At 41.8% G+C, this 22,989-nt stretch overlaps 1 protein-coding gene across 1 annotated transcript in view; it reads left to right on the top strand.

The window, feature by feature from the left end:
• Nucleotides 1-22,989, top strand: part of MAP3K4 (mitogen-activated protein kinase kinase kinase 4) — a 103,094-nt gene that overhangs the window by 43,113 nt on the left and 36,992 nt on the right. The window contains exons 3-11 of the mRNA XM_066605429.1: nt 3,667-5,051; nt 7,225-7,482; nt 8,374-8,520; nt 12,041-12,198; nt 13,936-14,052; nt 15,302-15,401; nt 18,285-18,368; nt 20,761-21,027; nt 21,158-21,307. Of these exons, the coding sequence (XP_066461526.1) occupies nt 3,667-5,051; nt 7,225-7,482; nt 8,374-8,520; nt 12,041-12,198; nt 13,936-14,052; nt 15,302-15,401; nt 18,285-18,368; nt 20,761-21,027; nt 21,158-21,307 (2,666 nt within the window). The remainder of the gene's footprint in view (nt 1-3,666; nt 5,052-7,224; nt 7,483-8,373; nt 8,521-12,040; nt 12,199-13,935; nt 14,053-15,301; nt 15,402-18,284; nt 18,369-20,760; nt 21,028-21,157; nt 21,308-22,989) is intronic.

Below are 22,989 nucleotides of genomic sequence, written 5' to 3'. Positions count from 1 at the left end.
GGCTTTAAAAACCCCCCCTATACTTGCCTCCCAGCCAGCGTCTGTGTCTCCGACGGCGGTGCGGCAGGCTGCGTGAATGCTCTCCGCGGTCATCCCCCGCCGTCAGCGATGTGTAAGTAAGAGCTGTGATTGGATCGAGCGTCAGCCAATCGCAGACGGTGCTCGATCATTCACAGCCAATCAAGCTGCTTTAGAATTCTCCCTGCTGTCATCTCCACGCTCGGCTTTCAAATCCCCTGCCATCGGTGCTGTGTAAGTAAGCGCTGTGATTGGACCGAGTGCCAGCTGTGATTGGCTGGCGCTCAATCCAATCACAGCACTTACTTACACAGCACTGACAGAGCCAAGCAGAGAGGGCGGCGGGGGATGACAACAGGGAGAATTCAAGCAGCTTGTCACACAGACGCCGGCTGGGAGGTGAGTATGGAGGGTTTTTTTTTTTCTTTACCTAGTATATACTGGAGTATAGCTCGGCTTATACTCGAGTCAATAAGTTTTCCCAGTCTTTGGGGTGGAACTTATTGTCTCGGCTTATGCTCGGGTCGGCTAATACTCGAGTATATACGGTATGTTTTTTACTATCCATGTCCCCCACGTCATGTAAGGCATCTGGGGACATTCACAGGTGTGTGTTTGTTTTTTTTTGTTTGTTTTGTTTTTTTTTTTTTGTTTTTTTTTTAAGTTGACACTTTCCCACTGTAGCTGGGGCATCCCTTGGAGCCCCAGTTACAGGAAAAAACATCCCCTGTAGTGAGATTAGTTACTGGCAGAGCTGGTCAGGGTCTACTGGGACCCTGCAGCTCTGCTGTAGCAGGGAATCCCGGCAGTCACCGTGATCCCCCAGCTCCCGTAGTGGAAGACACCCTTCCACTTTCCCTATTCAGTACACCGGGCTCATTAAGCGCTGTGTGCTCGGGGAAGGTGAAGACAGGATCAGTAAAAAAACAAACAAAAAAAACCCTCCTGCCTTATCCTCCAGGTTATCAGCTGTGACTAACAGCTGACAACCCGTCTTGCTCTGAGTGATTGCAGAGCAGGAGGCTTAAATCCCCGCCATAATTTCACAGTCGGCCGGGCTTTAAGCCCAGGACCAAGCACCGTATATTTACCTTGCTTGGTCCCTAATGGGTTAAAGGAGTTGTACCAATATTGAAAGTTAGTCCCTATCCTCGGTCTAGGGGATAACTTTATGATCAGTGGGGGTCTGATGACTTGGACCCCTACAGAGCCTGAGAAGGTCCACTCATGAACGAAGCTGCGGATGAGCGAGTGCACTACCCTTCGTCATGCCGTAAATAGCTGTCTCCTACAGTCCCACTGAAATTAATGGCGCAGCAGTGCGCTTGCTCAACCACTGCTCCATTTATGCGAGGACCTTTGAGACCTCCATTCTTGGAATGGCAGCGGTTAGAACCCCACCGATCAGAAAGTTATTAACTATCCTGCTGTCACAACCCCTCTACATTACTGTTTTAAGACAGTGGCACTTTAAAAATAGGTATATTGCTGACGTCTTTCCAGCTGTTATGGCAGTGGGCACAGAACATCCATTGTAATGCTGCTGGGTTCTTCTGAAATCTCTGAACAAAGCAGTATAGTCAGTGTTTGGGGCCCTTTTACACGGAACTAGTATCGTTTAAAAAAAATCGTTCAAATGAGCAAAAATGAACAAAAACTGTTTAGTGTAAATTCAGCCATTGATCGAACAACGGACAATAAATCATTCGCTTTTCGTTCATTTTCTGCTGGCATAAAAATAAATTATTGGCTCTATCACTAAACGTTCAATTTAAATACAGATCATTTAGTCGTTCTCATTCACCATACAGTGAATGTGAGTGACTGAACATACCAACGCTGTATCTGCCTGCACAAACAGGCTGTCCGAGCAAACTCTGACATTGTTGGCTCATTCAAACAAGAAATCATTTGGTGTAAACAGGCACTTAGTTTAGAACCTAGTCAATCCCTGAGTTCCTGTTGAAAAGTTACTGTCCAATGGATGAAGCGAAACTGCCCAAAAAACTGAAATGTTTTGTTTTTACAAAAAGGCTATCAAAAATCAAAGCAGTCAAGTTCTGAAGAGTCCCAATTGGGGAATGAATACAATAATGTTTAATTGCTATACATTGGATAGCTATTCTAAACTATTCTAATCTAAAGCAGAACATAAAGGTTATTTTCAAATAAATATATAAAAAAAATTTAACTTGTGAGTTACTGCAGTGAAAGTTGCATAGGATATACTCTATAAGGGTGACTACCCACTACAGTTTTTCTTTTCACTGCGAAATTCGCAGCAGTTTTTTCTCTGCAGGGATCTATGGGACTTGTAATGTTACAATCGCGATCGCGCAGAATCGCAATTTACCGTGAAATCGTGATTTTGCGCAATCGTGATTTTTTAACATTACAAGTCCCATAGATGCCTGCAGAAAAAAAACCCGCCGCGAATTTCGCAGTGAAAAAAAACTGGAGTGGGTAGTCATCCTTACACTGTGGTTTTGAACCAAAGCTACGGTGATGAGGAATTTTTAAGTTAAGTACTCCTTGTTAAAGTTATTACTGCCAGTACAGGGAGTGCCAATATTTTTATGTATATGTCAGTAAGCGGATCGGGTACAGAAGGCCATTTTGGCCGAAACGTTGTTTCTGGGTTGATGGGGTAATAACGTTTCTTCTACTTCATCCGCTTATGCTGCCAGTTACCCTTCTATTGGATGATCTATATTCTGGAGTCTTTCTGGTTTGAGCTCCCTTGTCTGGCTTCTGCATAATCCAGCCTGACCCAGAGTGGGAGGATTTTGGTGCTGCTGGTTGGACTTTCTTTGTTTCGGGTACAGAAAATGCATGACTGGTAAAGCCGAATAAAGGGGAATACTTTTCCACAAAGTACTTAAAGATATCTGAGAAATCTACAGTAGATTCAAATGACAACCAAAGGAAAACTCCTGTCCGCATGTGACAGACTTGGGATGGGTTTACGGATAGGCTTTTATGGCTAAAGACGTTCCGTTTTATTCTTAACATTTATGGTAAGGCCTCATGTCCAAGGGCTGTATTGATAAAATGTTGGGCATCTCCCTACAGCTATTCACCGTTGTTTGGCGAGAGCCGACAGAGTATGGCTGTGAGTGTACTGTGCAAGCCCATGAATCGCATGCGCATGGTGTGACTGTCCAGTTGTTTTTGTTTTTTTTTCTAAATTCGCCGCTTTGTTTCATAGCGGGGTTGCATACACTGCCTATACAAATGTATAGGGCTCACACTGCATGGTGCGCAGAGAAATAGAGCATGCTCTGATTTATCTCTTGTGCGTGTATGCACACAGTGTTTACACGCACAAGTTCATTAACTCCATCCACTGCGTATCATGTAGCCATGCGTAATATGCGGTGAAAAACCACCTGTGAACATGAGCCATAAAGAAAATCCTGTTGCTAATAACCTTTACATTCAAGAGAAGTAATCGTAGAGCGCATACAATGTATGCCAGACTAAAGATTTGTACTAGTCCAAAACTTGTTTCTTCATCCAGAATATTCAAACTATATTGAGCATGTGAAGAAAAACAAACTAGATGAAGTGTACTTTTATGTAGTTACATATTGGGTCCTGCAGAATTAAATAAGAACAGCCGTAACCCCCTCTTTCTTTTCATTTCAGAAAAGATGAGCACACCAAACCAGACGCCTCAGAAAGAAGTAAGTAAAAATACGGAAAATGTAGAGGATCACAGCTATCGTCAGGAAAAGAAAAACAGGGCAACGCTCAGGACAACAGAAAGAGATCGCAAGAAAAATGTGCAATGTTCCTTCATGCTGGATCCGGGCTGTGGATCCTTGCCAAAAAAATCCATACCAGATGTTGATCTTAATAAGCCTTACCTCAGCCTTGGCTGCAGCAATGCCAAGCTACCAGTGTCTGTGCCTGTTCCTATTGCCAGGACTACACGACAGACCTCAAGAACAGACTGCCCGGCCGACCGCTTAAAGTTTTTTGAGACTCTTCGTCTTCTGCTTAAGCTTACTTCAGTCTCCAAAAAGAAGGAAAGGGAACAGAGGGGTCAGGAAAGCACCTCTTCTACATGGTTCAATAGATCGAATGAACTTTTCTGGCTGGAGCTACAAGCCTGGCATGCTGGCCGCAGTATTAATGACCAAGACTTGCATCTTTATACAGCCCGGCAGGCCATACCAGACATTATTAATGAAATACAAACTTTTAAAGTAAACTATGGGAGACTATCGCGTCTCAGCAATGGGGGAGATCTCAATGGGACTTTCTCTGAGGAGACGTGTATCAGATCTCATGAAGATGTTGCAAGTGGTCACTCAAGCTATCATGACCACATCCAGAAACAACGCGTCTCTTTTGAGCAAGTAAAACAGATTATGGAACTTCTAGAGTATATTGAGGCACTTTACCCATCTTTACAAGCTCTTCAGAGAGACTATGAAAAATATGCTGCAAAAGACTTTCAAGCCCGAGTGCAGGCACTCTGTTTATGGCTTAATATAACCAAGGACCTGAATCATAAGCTCAGGATTATGGGAACTGTTCTAGGTATCAAAAATCTTTCTGACATTGGCTGGCCAGTGTTTGAAATAGCTTCACCACGTCCATCCTACGGCCCAGAAGAGGAGGGCAATGACATGGAACAAGAAGGGGCTATGAGCACAGACGGCTCAGGAACGTGTACGGAAGAAAGCGACGACGACAAAGAGGAGATGGACAATCAATTGGATGCCGGCCAGGACTCTGATAATAATTCAAACAGCAAATTAAAGGTTCATTTTAGAAAAGAGGACAGCCAACTTCAGAAACTAGATAGATTTGTGTCAGAAGATGACTCGTGCTGGGCAACTTCCGAATGCAGTCATGGCACTGGCTGTAATAGGGATTGTTTGACTTCAATCTATAGACCATTTGTGGACAAGGCTTTGAAGCAAATGGGACTGCGAAAGTTGATTTTAAGGCTTCATAAATTAATGCACGGTTCGCTTCAGAGGGCACGCACAGCATTGATAAAGACTGATCGCAAACTGGAGGTTAGTGTTCATGGGTCTAAGAATAATTATATTTCTTTATATACACAAAGTACAAAGGTACTGGTGTATCTTGTCTCCACCGGACGTAGGAGTGGAGACAAGGCGTGTGCTCACTTAGTGACAGGCAAGTTTCAGGTAACTCCCCCAGGAGGTGATTGGATGATTGGCATCAGTTCATTGTTGCTGGCATGCATGCTCCCCAGGTAGGTGTATTTTCCAGCCACAGCCACCCTGCTATTTCCAATGCACAGCTCTACCTTCCCCGCTCCTGTAATGGTAACACTGCCAGTGACAGTGTATAGCCCTTCTGCCTGCTGTCACTCACCCCGGTGCACTCGGTTGTGCCCTAAAGTCTCCGGCATTGTCGCTGGCATTGTCAGTGTGGACGGTGCTGGCCTCTGTTCCTCCTGGGGCCGCCTTCAGCATCTCTTGAACGCCTCCTGTCACTGACCCTGCCACAGTACGTTGTGCGCTAGCGGCTCGGCCGCTGTCTGTGGTGCTGGGGCTTCAGCGGTGTCACCGTGGCCGGCGCTGGGCTGCGTTGCTCGTGCGGCCACTGTCAGCATCGCAGCTTTGAGGCATTCTGTGGGGCAGAACACAAGCGTGGTGTCAGCAGCTGCAAAGCAAATACAGCGGCTTAAGCTTAGCGCGGATGTCATCCCCATCCGACAGTGTGAGTGCCGGCTAGAACAGCGCTGGCTCCACCAACAGGTGGCCAACATGTACTCATTTACCCTTACACGTACACCTATCCCTAACCCCCCCTTTATCACCTGTCAGGCTAAGGCTAACCCTTAGCCGCCAGTGAGCCAATCAGGAGTTTGGGGGCATCAACAAGCCGGATACTCTACATCAGTATCTCTCCACCCCTGCTTCCGGTGGAGACAAGATAAAACAGTACCTACACGAAGACGTGACCACCTTTTACCTTGGCGCATATATATATATATATATATATATATATATATATATATATATATATATATATATATAAATTTTTTTTTTTCAGCTCTGACCGCACACATCTTAAGAAAGGACACCTCTATTTGTATATGTATAATGTAAATATATTAAGAATATATAACATTACACATTTCTTTATCTCGATTCTGTTACATATGAATGTTTTAAGGTTTATAAAAAATAAGTAGAAAGTAAATTGGGTAACTTGGAATGAACCTTAGACAGCCTGAGAGTGCTTCTGTGCAGAGAAAAACCGCACTGCAGCCATATGCCAACACTTTTTGATATGGGAAAACCTTTTTTTTTTTTTTTTAATATTCTGCGTAACATTTAGCTTTCTGAACAATACAAAACCATATTTCACATTATTTAGCCAAAAAGTTGGAGTATTTTACAGAGTGGAGATTTTTTTTTTTTAATCTCTCTTCACCCTAAGTGTCTCTTAACTGTTTCTAAAGAGTAGATACGAATCAGTCGTTTGTTTTCCAGCTGAATTTCTTTTTTTTTTTTTTTAATCTAACTTTCATCACATTTATACTCAAAGAAATACTTTCAGAAATGGCACTTTGAAGTAAGGTTAATGGGAGGAATTGTTTTGAACTGCTAGGGAGATGCAGTCTGTACTTTCTATAGCAGATAAACAATTCTGTAATGTTATGAGCTCAAACCTTTTGAGGGATTTTACTAAATTATAAGTAATACCTGCCCCTGGTACATTTTATGGAAACTGATTAGCCTGGAATACAGCTGCTGCTGCTCAGAATCTGGCTTCAACTCTATGACTTAGGCCGGCTGCACACAAACGGATTTGCATTGCGCCATTTGTAACATGCTGTGTAAAATCACTTTTCTTCCTACAAACTCGCAGAAACAAATTGCAATTTTTTGCGAGTGAAGGAAAAATCACAGCATATTTTATTTTTGCGTGGATTCTGCATGGACAGCTTCCATTGAAGACAATGTAAGCCGTCCGACCCGCGGCCCATCTGCAATTGACATTGTGGAAAGGTCGCTGGTACTTCAGCTGTACTGCGCTTGTCCAGCGGCTCGCCGTAGTCATCCGCAGGTCAGATGAAAAGTGACAGGTAAGGGACGTTTTTTGCCGTTGGCTCACGTGTCATGTGTAGTTGACCTTTATAGCACTAATTCTAGGTAGAAAAAAATGAAAGTGTTTTTAATATTGATATTTTGTGTCGTTTTTTGAGTACAGTCTTCAGAATTCCCAGACCTCATGTTATGTTCAGATTATTTACCGGACCTGTTGAGACAATCTCATAGTTCCATGCAAAACTTGGAAGCATCGTGTGACCCTATCTCATTGGAAGAGCTAAGTGCCATGGACTTGCCATCATTTGAGCCTGCCTTCCTAGTCCTCTGTCGTGTACTTTTAAATGTCATTCATGAATGTCTCAAATTGAGATTGGAGCAGAGGCCAGCTGGGGAACCATCTCTTCTGAGCATTAAACAGGTTAGTGTCACGTTTTTTGCAAGAGAATGTGTGTGTGTGTGTGTGTGTGTGTGTGTGTGTGTGTGTATGTATATATATTTTCTTTCTGCACCCAAGCATTACTGAGAATGATCAAGACCTCATGTCCACGGGCACGCATGGATTCTGAGTGTGGAATCTCGCAGCGGATTCCACCCGTGCCCGCAGCCATGAAGCAAAAAAGACATTTACTCACTAGTCCGGACTCAGTGCGGGTCTCCTGCATTGCTGCTGGATCTTTTTTCTTCTGCATGGCGGATGCGCTTTTCTGACTCCCATCACTGATGTAAGTTTTTAGTAGAAGTTTGTGCTGCTGTACAAGTCCTGTCTATAAGTGATATAGTGCTCTGCCCCATAAATAAAGACCCCCTCACCCATCCCTTCCCATTGGAAGGGATTGGTTTTATGGCTCTTACTGTCATTTTACACTTCTATAGCGCATACTTATTCCGCAGGGCTTTAAATCACTAGCTGTCCCCACGGGGCTCAGTCTAGATTCACCTGTTAGTATGTTTTTGGAATGTGGGTGGAAACCAGAGTACGTTGGGAAAACTCACACAAACCTAAACCTATTGTGGGAATGTACAAACTCCATGCAGATGTTGTCCATGATTTGAAGCCAGTGGTGCAAGGCAACAGTGCTAATCACTGAGCCACCGTGCTGCCCCAATAACTTTTTACAGCTGTCTGAATGTAGCTGAACTAGTGCTGGCAGCTGCACTTTGATTTGAGTGCCAGCCCTTTTTGAAAAGTAGTGTAAGCCGTAACGAATGATGATCCCTGTGTGGGTGCACCTCTCATGTACTGGTTGTATGCATGTACTCTACTATTTTCCATCAGGAAATAATGCTGTGATCTGTTTTTATCTTGCAGTTAGTGAGAGAGTGCAAGGAAGTCCTGAAAGGTGGATTGCTTATGAAGCAATATTATCAGTTTATGCTACGAGAAGTGCTTGATGATTTTCACAAGCCTGACTGTAATATTGATGCTTTTGAGGAAGACCTGCATAAAATGTTAATGGTAAGCTTTTCTTTACTTTGAGGCCACCTCGTAGGCCACTGTGCATGGCAGATCTGGAGGCCATGACAACCCATTAAGACCCCATGATGGCATCTTGTGGGTCAGATGGGTGACAGAGGAAATCCCTCCACTCTGACAGGCCTTTTGCATGCTGAAGCATGTAAGGGTTAGAGAGGGTGTTGAGCTGTCAGCAGACAGCCCAGCCGCCCGTTGCTAGCGGTATAGGACAGCCTTGCTGCTATTCTGATGCAGTGCAATAAAAAGGCGCCATGTAGAATAACGACCATTAGTGACTGCCATAAGAAGGCGTATGGAGGGTCACTAAGAGGTTAATCCATCTCGCATGTGTTTGTGTGAGGCAAGGTACTTCTGCTGTTGGATATTTTCGAAGGCTAATGTCCTTAAATAACCTACATTTTATTCTAAAATGTAACTTACTAGAAGGACCATTTTTGTGACAGCTAAGAATATGTAATGCTCTGCAGCAGAGATTTTGCCTCAAGCTGGGGGAAATAAATTTATGCGTTTACTTGTGTTCATCAAAATAAATGTCTCATTAAGTATTGTTTGGACCGTAGTCCAAAAGAAAATTAGTATTTACCTTTTTAATTAGTGCTATTTCCTGTTTGAATATGCAGATTCATGTAATGATGACCAATTGCAAGCTTTAGGTTTCCTTCTCAAGAACAGAGAGAAATTGGCGATCGTTTGATCGCCAATAAAATGTACTGCAAAATTTCGGTATTGTAATATGTTGAACTTTTGCAGCCATCCTGATAAGCCCTGCCTCCGGCAGGACTTGGAGAAGTTTTTGCCAAGCCTGGAGGCCTTCACAAGGCCCCAGGCTGCCATGGTAACCAAGAGACACCTTGCGTCATTTCCCTATGTTAGGACATTTAAATGCTAATATTAGGCTGTCCTTAGCATCTAAAGTGTTAATGGCCGGGATTCGAGTCCTCTCTGATCATGGCCATTGCTGTCTAAGACAGCAGGCACCTGTAGTATATGAAGTGATCTGCACTCCTGAGTCTGCTTCATAGAAACTCTGCACATCCGACATCAGCTGTTGCCCAAGCATTGATGAATTTATTTTATTTGGGGTGGAAAGTAGTGTTTTGGGGTTTTTTAATTTAGGTTTTTATTTTTTTACTTCATGAAATGTTTATTTATTTTATCCCACAAGGTGGAGATAATCTGCTTACTTCTATAATGCTTTGGAATACCCAGTCTATCATGGCCTAATAAACAGATGTCTCTGGCAGATCTTGAATGTATTTGTCTGGCTTACTGCTTCCATAAAAACCCATTGATGCTCCGCAGTAGCCGGTGGGGGGGGGTTCACACAGGGCAGATTTGCCGCGGTTTTTCCGTTGCGGTTTTGCCGCAGAAGAACTGCTTCTGCAGCAAAACCGCTTCAAAGGTTAATTTGGGCTTGCGGATTTTCGTGCGGGAAAATCCACAAGCGGTTTTTTTTTTTCTTCTGCAGCGCTTTTTTCCTTTTTGCTGCTTATTTGGTGCAGATTTGGCTGCATCCACAGAGGTCTATGGACAAAAAAGACCGTAGAATGAACATGCTGCATCTTTGAAAACCGCGCCGCAGTTGCATTTCTGCACTGCGGCTGTGTGGAAAAAATCCGCACTATGAGAACAGCTTTTTGGCAAATCTCATTTGTGCTGCATTGCACTGCAATCGCAGCGGATTTGCCGCAGTGGGGATATGCAACGGCAAAACCGCGGCAAATCTGCCCTGTGTGAACCTAGCCTAACCCCTTCAGTGGCGGGTTTCTTACCACCCTGTCAGACCTACCAGGGCAGATTTGTTTTAAATGGGCCGATCATTTAATTTCAACAAATTTCTAGTCGCATTCCAAGAGCCATAACTTTTTCATTTTTCCATTGACACAGCCATATGAGGACTTGTTTTTTGCGGGACAAGTTGTACTTTTATTGACATCATTTTTGGGTATATATAATGTATTGCATAACTTTGTAAAAAAAAAAAAGTGTGCCATTTTGTTTTTTTTGGATTATATTTTTACGGTGTTCAGCGTGCGGGAATAAATGTGATAACATTATTCTCTGAGTCACACGATTCCGGCGATACCAAGTTTTTATACAGTGTTTTGTTGTTTTTTTTTGCTATTTTTGTACATTTAAAACATTTTTTTTCTTTTAAAGGTTTCCTTTTGTTTCGCCACATTCCAAGAGCCGGATTAATGTTATTTTCCATTGCCAAAGCTCTAGAAGGCCTTGTTTTTTGCGGGGTTTACTGTAGTCTTCATTTATCTATTTTTTTTATTATTTTTTTTTAGGAACATGTAAAATTTTGATCGCTTTTTATTTCATTTTTTTCCTACGGGCAAAATTAAGAAAATCTGTAATTCTGGCATGTTTTTTATTTTTATTTTTCGCTGCATTCTCTGAGCAGTATAAATAATGTATTTAAGTAATTCTACAGGCCAGTACGATTATGCCAATACCAAATTATAACAGTTTTTTTTTCTTTTCACGACTTTTATTACTTTTTTTTGCTTACCTGTCTGGACGCTGCGGGTTCCTGTCCGTCGCGCCGGATATTCTTTGCTTCTGCCCAGCGGATGTGCTCGGCATGCTGGCAGCGTCGGAGAGAAAAAATTCAGCTGCAGGCGTACCGCAGATACGAACGGCAGAGACCCGCAGAAAATGAAGCATGCTTTGGGTGTTTTCCCGCACGTAAGATCTGCGCGGCAGGGAAAATTTGTCATCCGCAGGTATTTACTTACCTGTGGGTGTCCAATGCATCCCTATGGGACACCCGTGCGGATTTCCCTATTCTATTTGTCCAGTGGACATGAGGCATAAGGCCTCCTGTCAAAGAGCGATTTATTTTTTATTTTTACCCTCTGCGTTTCCAGCGGCGATAATCCGGCCGCCGTGAACGCTTTCCATAGACAACTAGCTCACTGAGTAGGAACTACTGCTGACCCAACAGTCCATATATTCAGAGGCAGCATCCACCGCAAAAAATGAATAAAAGGGAACTTTATTCCATCATGGTTCCAATAGGAAAACAGAAAATATAGCAAAACGGAATTTACAACAGAGTAGCAGCAGCAGCAGCGTTTCGATCCACATAAGATCTTTATCAAGCCTAATGGAATAAAGTTCCTTTTTAGTCAATTTTTGCCGTGGATGCTGCCTCTGAATATATGGACTATTGGGTGAGTTGGAGCAGGCTGGGATCCGGCCTGGTAAGGCATAACATCACTGGGGCTTTAATCGTTGTATGACGTGGGCCGTATTATTGAGTGCTGCTGTGGCTTGACACTCTGAAGTTAGAATGACTGCTGAGCGGCTTCTTGCTCAGTTTTTGAGCGACTGCTTATGGTGAATGGAGATGGCCGGCACGGAATGATTCCCGGCCCCCTTCACCTTCAATCACTTGAATGACTATCGCTTCTGCGGATTTTATCTGTGAGAATGTTGTGTTCTAGCTTTAAACTAAACAAACTAATACAAAGATGTCCTTCCCCAATGCTAGGTGTACTTTGACTACATGCGGAGCTGGATTCAGATGCTGCAGCAGTTGCCTCAGGCCTCACACAGTCTGAAAAACCTTCTAGAGGAAGAATGGAACTTCACCAAAGAAATTACTCCTTACATACGAGGAGGCGAGGCTCAGGCGGGGAAACTCTTCTGGTAGGAAAGTCCTTGTCATTTATGGCCTGTTGGCTCCAGTAGCTCCATGAGCCACAGGAAGAGTTCATTGCTTTTGTGTTTGTTTTGTTTCTGCTTGTGGCAGTTTGCCTTCCATAATTAGTAAATGCAGTGCACAAGCGTTTCTAAGGCCGCCTGCAGACGGCCGGGTTGTATCCCGGTCCTATGTCCCTGAAGAGGCCTGCGGCTTACCTGATCCCGGCGTCTTCATTCTCTGCTATGCGCCGGCTGCTGCCCAGCCAACCCGTCACCAGTGACATTTCTGACCCGCCAGAAATAGAGCATGCCGCGGTTTGTTTTCCGCGTGTATTTTTACACGGACAAATCTCGGCCGGCTGCCTAGTATTGCGTTATCTAATGCGATCCTATGCAGGCAGAAATTCTGCGGGAAATCTGCCATGGAATTTCTGCCTGTGTGCAGGGGGCCTTACTGTCTTGTGACCCAGTTTGGTGTGGAATCTACGCCAAAAGTCCTTACATTCCAATGGGATGTTGCTTCACGGTTTTTAATAGGTGAATTTTTTCGCTGTAGATTTTAAAATGCTTATCGTGAATAAAAAAAAAAAAAGATTTGTCACTTCTTAATCTAACAGGAATTCTGCAGGTGGATTTGGCCCATAGACGAGGGCTAAATGCGCAAATAAATCTGCGGCAGAAATACGCAGCCCAGTTACAGACTTCTGCTGAATCTACATGAAAAAATCCAACTTGTATACTGCACTGTGAACATACCTTAAAGGGGTTGTCTCGCGCCGAAACGTTTTTTTTTTTTCCAATAGGCCCCCCGTTCGACGTGAGACAAACCCAAGGGATGGGTTAAAAAAAAAATAAATAAAATATATATATATATATATATATATATATATATATATATATATATATATATATATATATATATATATATATATATATATATATATATATATATATATATCTTACCCGAATCCCTGCTCTGCGACGACTTCTTTCTTCCTTCTCCAAGATGGCCGCCGGGATCTTCACCCACGATGCACTGCGGGTCTTCTCCCATGGTGCACCGTGGGCTCTATGCGGTCCATTGCCGATTCCAGCCTCCTGATTGGCTGGAATCGGCACACGTGACGGGGCGGAGCTATGATGACGACGCAGGACCAGCTCTCCGGCACGAGCGGCCCCATTCACCAGGCAGAAGACCAGACTGCGCAAGCGCGTCTAAAAACGCCAGAAGACAGCGAATTTAGACGGATCCATGGCGACGGGGACGCTAGCAACGGAGCAGGTAAGTGAATAACTTCTGTATGGCTCATATTTAATGCACGATGTATATTACAAAGTGCATTAATATGGCCATACAGAAATGTATGACCCCACTTGCTGCCGCGAGACAACCCCTTTAAAAGTGACTGCGGTCAGTTAAAGCGACCGTCTTGTCCTCGGAAACAAAGATGGCTGAACTGTTTCTTGAACTACTTGGTCAATCAAAGCAGGTGTATCCCGTAGTATCTTACACCAATAATATCTACTAATGCACGGTGTGTATCAGGGAGTCAGAGAAGCTGAGGTGGCCATGTTTGTTTCTGGTCACTTTCATCCTTTCAGTCTGAACAGTGTTATTTAAAAGGCCCAACAGAGGGAGAGGGGCTCCCAGTCTCTCAAACAGCTCGTCTGCTGAAGCCCCCCAGGCCTTGATCATGATAAGGCGACCTGGATGAGTCTAATCTGGAATCATGTGTTTTTTAGTGACATAGCGGGGATGCTGCTGAAGTCAACAGGGAAGTTTCTGGACTCTGGCTTACAGGAAAGCTGTGACGAGTTTTGGGCCAGCACAGACGATAGCAGTGTCTCTGATGAAATACGGTAAGAGAGGCCTGGTGGAAAGAAGGCTTTTACTGTCATAGACTAATTACTTGTTCTAGGATAATTGGTAATTAAGAGTTCTATATAGGATGTCTTTATGCAAGCTTTTAATCGCAAGAAATTGAGGTCTTCAGATATACATACCATTGATAGTTGCTTGGAAGAACATAATGGGCTTATTGGTTTTTATGCTTGTAGCTCACTGAATATCTAAAATAAGAAAGTTCCTTGAAAATTTGACAAGGGTGTTGGAAATGAAGATGGTGTCATTTAAATTCTAGTTAGGTTTTTTTTTTTTTTTTTTTCTCGTCTTTCTTCCACAGGGCCAAGAGTTGGGTGGATAGATTGATACAGAATTTTGGTCAAAACAGTATGAAGCCGTTTTATGTGTGTGTCAAATAAGTCTTAAATAAAAAAACAAAAAAAAAACCTACAACTGAATGCAGAGGGAGTAAGAATATCCATGGAATTAAGGCCATATTTTTTGCTTAGTGCATTACTGTTTGAATTTTTTGTTGTCTTTTTATGTGGGCCAAAATAACCACAAGCTAATAATTGGGTTTTCACCCATCTAGTCACTATAACAGTCCATACAAAATCAAATCAAAGCCACCACAACTCAGTTTTTCAAATAAAAAATAACTTTTAATGGTTTATTTAAAAACAAAGGAGAATAGAAAAAAAATGTCCTCTCATGGTTCTAGTATAGTACTACCTAAAGGTCCCTTTACACGGGATGATGGAAAAATTATGCGGTACACTATACCCCAATAATAATGGCGTATTGTCCACCACCTAATTTTTCCGTTTTTAGTCCACCAGTGGTATTTTCCCAGTGCGCGGTGTTCCCGGTTATAACAGATGTATGACTATTTGTTCTATACCAGCCACTGTTGGGGTACTGTGTACTATATATGCTTCCATTACTCTCTCCTGGATCAATCGTTGTTTTAGAATAGGATTTTCCAGGAAGAGGTTCGAGTGTGGGGTTGTCCTTGTTAGGGCAGTTAACCTGCTTGGGTAGTAATGTACTAGGAACCGAATTTAAATTTATTTTTTTTTTTTCCCACTTCTGTTCTTAATTGATAAAGGTTATGTTTTATCAGAAAAAATGGGTTTTGTTTTGAGGTGGACTTGCCTTTTAACGCAGACAAAAGTTTGAATGTTTGTTTAAATGATGCACCTTGTGTATAGAAATGCTTTAGAAACCTCTTGACGAGGCTCATAACTTTGTTTGTGTCTTCCACAGGAGATCAGTTATTGAGACCAGCCGTACTCTGAAAGAACTCTTTCATGAAGCCAGAGAAAGAGCATCTAAAGCTCTTGGTTTTGCTAAAATGTTAAGAAAGGTACGATCTGCTTGAAATATTTCAAACTTTAAGCCTCTCAGAAATCATAAGAGGAGGACATTATTTCTATCTGTATGATTAAAGGGTTTTGCCATCTCATAAACAAATGTACAGCCAAATTATGCCATCAGCTTATGATTGGTGGAGGTCTAACCTTTGGAAGCCCCAGTGGTCCAGAGAGAACTAGGGTGCTCCTGTGCAGAAAAAAAAACATGTAGGGATGCAGTGCTAAGCCAGATTACCAAATGTGGTAAAGGGTTATGTCCCAAATTTTCTTACTGTATTTCTAGCTTGATTGAAAAATCTTTCAAACGTCCTAGTATATACATAATTTGTAATGATTAGAAATGTGTATCTTATGCTCTTACCACGTTTTAGAGTTGAGGATTGTAAATTGATGGCCTATAAATTTTAGGGTTTATAAAGGGGGCTTTAAAGTGTACTGATAATAAAGCAGGCAAGCAACATTTTCCTCAGCTCAAAAGCAGCAACTGTCTGTTTTACAACTGTACTGCAGCACCCTTGCTAGAAGACGGGGTGCTGTAAAGGACAGATTGTACTCTGCGGTCAGGCTCACAGGGCCTGTTTTGTGGTTAACAATCCCTTCTTATAGTTCTATTAGTTTAAGTGATCTGATTATCAAGAAAAGTTAAGCAAATTCAAAAAGCAACCAGTATGTTTTTGCACTGTAGGTATAATCTTCACTCTTTCTGCTGCCCTGTGTATTCAGGCCAAAGTGTAAATGTAGTGATTCTGAAGAAGGCAACAAAATAAAAAGTTATGGCATTTCTACCTCCTATAAAGAGCATATAATAAAGTGTTTAATATACACAAAATACTTTTACTCTGGACAAAGACCCCTTATGAGATTCAGTACAGTTGAAACTCATTGGGTCCATTCTTGGGGTATATTTATGTTGTGATGCCCATCTGTGGGGCTTTTTGTGCCCAAAGTCACGCTACAGTGCCTCTTGTCTCCACCTGGATAGCGTACCCTCCCTCTGCTCGGTTTTTTGCTGATGCAATACGGGTTGGAAATATCCAGGGGATAACACTATTTGTTTTATGTCCATATATGTATAGTGCCTAGGGCACGAGTTCTTTTAAAATATTTAAATAAAAGTTATGTATTTTATATATCTACGTACTTTCTCTGTAAATCTAGAAAACTTGATTCAGCGTTTTTGTTTTTTTTTTTCTATTTTATGTAAATAGCGAAACAAAATAAAAAGGTAATCAATGGTGGAACTACTACCCCACCATGAAGACCTTTTAAAAGCTTGTGAGAATAAAAAAAAAAAGCCAAAGATTGGGGGGAAAAAAACCTCATACACAGCCATGGTAATGAGAAAATCAAAAAGATACCATTCATGGAGTGCAACAATTAAGAATATAAAAAAAAAACAAAAAACATTGCTAGGTCCTTTTAGGGGCCTGTCAGGGACATGCTGATTTCAGAAAATCGAATGGTGCAAGAGTTTTGTAATACTTGGATTTGTAAGTTTGCAGTACCTGGCAGAAATGAGTCCGATACAGCTCATTAATTTCCATATAATCACTGTGGCCCCAATCCTCAATCGCTCCTCCGTCACTGATTGACAGGCCTATTTATGTGCACAGCAACAGAGAGTAAGCTGTCAGTCAGCGACAGGGCGTGTAGTGGATATATGAATATTAATGAACTGCTTCGGTCTTTGCTGTGTTCTGCAAAATTAAAAATGTAGGTATTTTAATACTCATGCACTGATTTGGTATAAGTAACAAACTACTGAATTCAGCGTGTCTGTCACTGTATCTTTCCAAGGAAATTAAGCACTTACAGTGTATAAAGTTAAACCTCTTTCATTGATATAAATGATATGTACAGCAAAATGGTCCAAATTGGCTTACGTGTTTCAAGCGGTAATTCCTCTCTTAAGCACAGCTCACTTATAATATGTGTGGACCTATTTAAAAACAGGACTATAGTAGGACCAAGAAAAATTAAATCCTGATTAACCCTTAGTCTAGGGCTATATGGTAACTTTTGGCCAAGACAGGGATTATCTGACCAATGATCATTGTGTAGCCCTGTAACCGATCACTCTCATTGAGGTCAGTGAGGTTGTCATGCGAGACTCAAGTAGCTGTGACTCGCAGATTACAAAAAATCTATGGTGTATTTTTGTGACCTGCAAGTCATGACCGCTTGCACCACAACCCCAGAGACCTCAATGAGGATGTAAGGTCCTAGGGCAACACGGTGATTTTTGGTCATATTATGGCCTCAGTGTAACCCTAGTCTCCTCGAACATGCTTATGTTAATACATAGAAAAATTGTAGCAATATCTCGTATTTACTAATATTTGTTCAAATTAATGCCTATGGGTTAGTGTTTAGTTTTAAAATCCATATTGCCCTCCTTAAAAAAAAAATAAATAAATAATGGGGGGGGGTTGATTTTATACTCAACTACTGGTTTTCCTTGGAGAGAGATTGCTTACCGGTCCGCATTTGAGATGCAATCCCCTACACTAAAAGCTGCATATATTACAACCATAAGCCTGTATTGCCAATCCCGTACACTAGTGTCTTTCATTGTCAGAGCCTTGACTTATACATTCAATCTGTGGACATCATGTGGAGATGAGCACCATCCATTGACATTTTCACTTCTGACAAGTTCCCTTAAAGGCCCAAAATAGGCTGATCCTGAAGAGGATTACCTTAATTTGTGCAAAGCTGGACATCTGAAAGTGTTATCCCAATGCTATAGCCCATGCAACATAAAATAAGACCACAGTATGCGTGCCTTTTCACAAATAGTATGATGAGGTTTTTTTCAGTAAATTTCATTCCGTTTCCTTTAGCTACTGTTGTCTAAATCGGTTTTGTTTTTCTAGGATTTGGAGATTGCTGCGGAGTTTACTTTTTCGGCACCTGTGCAAGACCTTTTAACTTACTTAAAATGCAAGGATTATTCAAAGGTAAATAACTTATTAGCAAGTAGATTGCATTTTATGCGTTGTAAAGGATCACTTGAAAGCGCAAATACAGAATTCAACCCCAATAGATGCCATCTCCTGTATTTGTATGCAGAGGAACGGTTGTGGGGAGGGAGGTGTTGAATGTGTGTTAAACTGATAACCTCATACACTACATATCTTGTCCCCTAAAATACAGCCCCAATTCCATTTGGGATGCTGTGTAAGATGTAGAGAAAAGGAGAATGTAATATTATTGGAATCTCAAATGGCATTATTTTATTCAAAGTAGAACAGAAAACCAATCAGAAGGTGAAAGTGAGACCATTTTCATTTAGAAATTGATGGCAGCATCACATCTCAAAAAAGTCTGGGAATTGAGGAGACCAATTGCTGGGGTTTTGGAGGAGGCATGTTGTCCCATTCTTGCCTGATGTGAGACTGTAGCTCAACGGTCCTGGATCGTCTTTTGGATTTTTTTTGTTGCTTAATGCTGCAAATGTTTTCTATTGTTTTTAAAGGTCTGGATTGCAGGTGGGGCAGTTCAGAACCTGGACTCTTCTTCTGTTGAGTGATAGTGTTGTGATGGATGTGGTTTAGCATTGTTTTGCTGAAAGGCTTTCTCTGAAAGAGAAATTTGGATGGGAGCTTATGATATTGTAAAACCTCTACATGCTGCTTGGCATTGATAGCTCCTTACAAGATGTGTAAGCGGCCTGTGCTATAGGCACTAATGCAGCTCTATACCATCAGAGATGCACTTCTAACCACCTCGATGGTCCCTCTGCTCTTGAGTCCACAGGATACTGCGTCTGTGTGAAAAAGTTTCAAGTTTTGATTCATCTGACCACAGAAAAAAAAATTATTTTTGCCTCAGTCCATTTGAAATTAACTTTGGCCCGAAGAAGACGCAGTTGTTTCTGGATTGTGTTGACATCTGACTTCTCTGCATGATATAGCTTTTACTTGCATTTGTTTCTCTCCTCCCCTCTGAGCGATTTGCAATGGGAGTGGGTGGAGCGAAGCTCCAGCCCCCTCCCCACCCCTTGTCCATAACCAGCAATGGGAGTGGGCGGGACAGAGCAGAGTCGTACTGGAGGTGAGGGAAGGGGGGGAACTGCTTAGATGGAAGCGTATATCGGCCAGGCGTAAAAACCCGACCGATATACACTCGTGGAAATAAGACCTTAACCTGCACCATAAAACCATGGCATTGTACAGTAAAATACATGTGGTTTTCAGCAGCATTTTTGATGTGCAATTAACATGATTATCAAAAAATACTTTCAAATCGCCATAAAAAAAGTTTTAAAAGCATACAAGAAAAGCGTTGTGCAAAAACGGCCTTAGATTTCTGTTTGCATGCAATAATTGAGAAGAAATTTCTTAAACAGAGTAATAACTAGTTAAAAGGGGTTGTGCAGTTGCTAATTGTTGATGACCTACCTTTTGAGATAAGCATCAACTATAGATCAATCAGGGTTTGTTGCAGTCATGCACTGAGCTGGTTTCTTCTGGAAGCAGACGGCTCCGTTTCCATTGTAGTGGCCGGCTTGATATTGCATGCAAAGTTCCCTTTCATTTTAATAGGAACTTTGCCTGTAATACTTCTCCTCACCACTGCAGCAGGAGCGGAGTGGTCTGCTTCCTGCAAAAATCAGCAAAGTGCACTAGCCTGGTGACTGACAGGGATCCTGGGTGGCAGGCCCTGATCTCTACTATTGGTGGCTTATTATGCAGGTAGGCCAGCAATAATTTACGACTGGACAACCTCTTTAATGAAGGACAAGGGTAGTAGTCTGTTTGTAGCCCTGCAAGGAGCTGAATGATTGTATTATGAAATATGAGGTGTGGTTAACAGAACATAGGAAAAATGAACCAAAACGGTTTCTGACAATTCCAATTTTGATCCTGGTGCATAGTCTACAGCAATTAATTTTTAATTGATTTACTGGAAGATTGTCTATATTTTCCAAGAAAAACGTGCAGAAAGATTGTTTGCACTCTGTCCGGTCTCCTCTTGCATAGTAACTTGGGAATGTCGGATATTTAGATGACTCTGCAGTTTAGATTGCTTTTCCCTCTGTTACAAACCGCAATATACTTTGTTCATGTTTTCAGCAGTTTAGACTTCTTTCATTGCCTAAACAAAACGTCAGGGTTTCTTTTGTCTGGTATGATATGTGTATTTGCCTGTCACCTTTTAGTTGGTTGCAGAGTGTCACCTTGAAGGTTTGATAGATGTCCCATGTAAACATGGGGTTCTGCAGGGGAGACTCCAGGTGAATGCCCACAACTGACTGTCCACAGCATTTACACTAGGCTCCACTGACCGGCAGCTGGAATAAAGCATGCATGAGACTTAACAATGGTTTTATTTCTTTCATCTTTTTAGGTGTTTGTTCCCACTATAGAAAATCTCCATGTGTTTGTGCCAGATAATTTTTCTAGAGGAAGAACGGTTATTTTGCAATTACTGAATGCTGCAGCTGGTGTAGACTGTTCTAAGGAGTGTGACGATATGGCATTTGATGCCTTCTTGCTGATGACTAAGCACTCTGAGGCGGAGCAACAAATAGCAGATGTCTGGGGTAGCTGGGAGGGACAGACTGTAAAAATAGTGCCCCCTGTGGAAACCGTGGAGACTCTGAGAAGTATGCAGGTAAATGTCCATTGAATCAGTATTTACCAAAATTATTTCAAATGATATACCAATTGTTTTTTTGACCTTTTTTCTTTCTAATTTTGGCATAAGATCCAAATAACCTTTCATTCTAATTTACACCCATTAGGTTGACAATCTGCTGCTTGTGGTAACTCAATCTTCCCATTTGCTGCGCAATAGAAAAGGTTTTCAGCATTCTGTTGAGGACATTTTGTCTCTGAAGCTTGAACAGACATCCAGCCATCCCGTGATTGCAGACGCTTTGCATCAACTCAAGGTGAAAGTCTAACTGTTGTCATTACATGTAAACATTTACATTTTTAGGGCTTATTAAGACGATCGTATATCGGCTGGGTTTTCACACCCGGCCGATATACGGTGTCCTTGTCTGCAGGGGGAGGAGGATGGAAGAGCCAGGAGCAGGAACTGAGCTCCCACCCTTTGCCACTATTTGCAATAGGAGGGGGTGAGATGGGGGCGGAGCTAAGTACCAGCGCTTAGCTCTGCCCCTGTCCTGCCCCTCTCATTGCAAATAGTGGGAAGAGGTGGGAGTTCAGTTCCTGCTCCTGGCTCTTCAATCCTCCCCCCCTTAAATAAGCCCTTAGAACAATGTTTGGGAGCTTCACACCTGCATTGGAAATTCCGCACTCCTGCTCCTTTCAGGAAAGCAGAAAAGAGGAATCCGCACAGCCGAACAGACAGAACCCATTGACTATGATGGGGTTTGTCTGCTTTCCGCCCAACTGCCCAGCTTTTGGACATAAAAAGGGCTTCACATGGAGGTTCCGACAGGGATGTGAAACCGGCCTATGATATACTTTTATTCCTAATCGTCTCCTCATGTAGGTTCTTAGATATATTTAACATTAAGTGTGGTGAAATAAAAAAGAAATGCACCATTTTGGGAGAGGATTTTACAGCATTTTCAATGTAGTAAGAATAACATGTTGACTTTATTTTGCATAGGAGTACAATTACGACACCAGATGAATAGAACTTTTGGTTCTATACATGGTTTACTACTTTGGAAATAATTATCTAAAATTGCCTTTGTTGCTAGATTCTGAGACCCACAATCTTGTTTGTTCCTTGATTAGGCTGTGTGAGGGTTATTCTTTCCAGGACAAGCTGTAGATTTTATTGGTACTATGTTGGGAGTACATATGACTTTTTGATCACGCTCTCTTTTAGTATTTAAAAAAAAAATGTTTTTTTAAAGGGGTGTTTTTAAGCCTTTTTTTCATGTGTTCTAGTGAAATTGAACTTGTGATCACTTGATTTGTTTGTACCATATACTGCAATACTTCAGTATTACAGTATATAGTACTTTCTGTTGTTGCTTATTGACACCTTAAAAGCCAGCCATTTTTGTTCTCAGGTGTAGATTTTTTATTTTTACATTTGTATATCTTTAACCTACCATATATTTTAGAAATTTTCAAAGTGTAGTGAAATGAAAAAAGGAAAATACAATTTTGCCATTTAGAGGGTGGGAGCTGTTTCAAAGTGCTAAAAACAACATGTTATTTTTTTATTCTGTGGGTCAGTACAGTTAGAACGACTCCAAATTCATATTTATTTTTTTTTATATGTTCTACTGATAAAGGCATTTTTTTTAATCTAAAAAAAAAAGAGAAAATGTCAGTCTTTTGAACAACTTGCGGTGATACAGGGATGAGTGTCGGGCATCGTTTATCTGACACTCGTCCAGTGTAAACCGGCCTTTAGTCAGAGACCATAAAACCTTCACTCCCTTATCAGTGTCTTATGGAAAATCTTTATATCTCTGTTGCAGTATTCTTTTAAGTACAAACCAATCGCATCCATGTCCGTGCCAGTATGTGTGTGTATAAATATGCATGCCTCTTCGGATCTATTTCATTTAAGCCTGAAGCAAAACCCTGCATTGGTTTGGAAGCTCACACTAACCTCATGTAACATCACACTAACATCAAGGTA

Source organism: Eleutherodactylus coqui, chromosome 1, assembly GCF_035609145.1.
Source record: "Eleutherodactylus coqui strain aEleCoq1 chromosome 1, aEleCoq1.hap1, whole genome shotgun sequence".
Taxonomy (NCBI): domain Eukaryota; kingdom Metazoa; phylum Chordata; class Amphibia; order Anura; family Eleutherodactylidae; genus Eleutherodactylus; species Eleutherodactylus coqui.
Note: the sequence above shows the minus strand (reverse complement) of the source record. Positions and strands in the feature narration are given on the sequence as shown.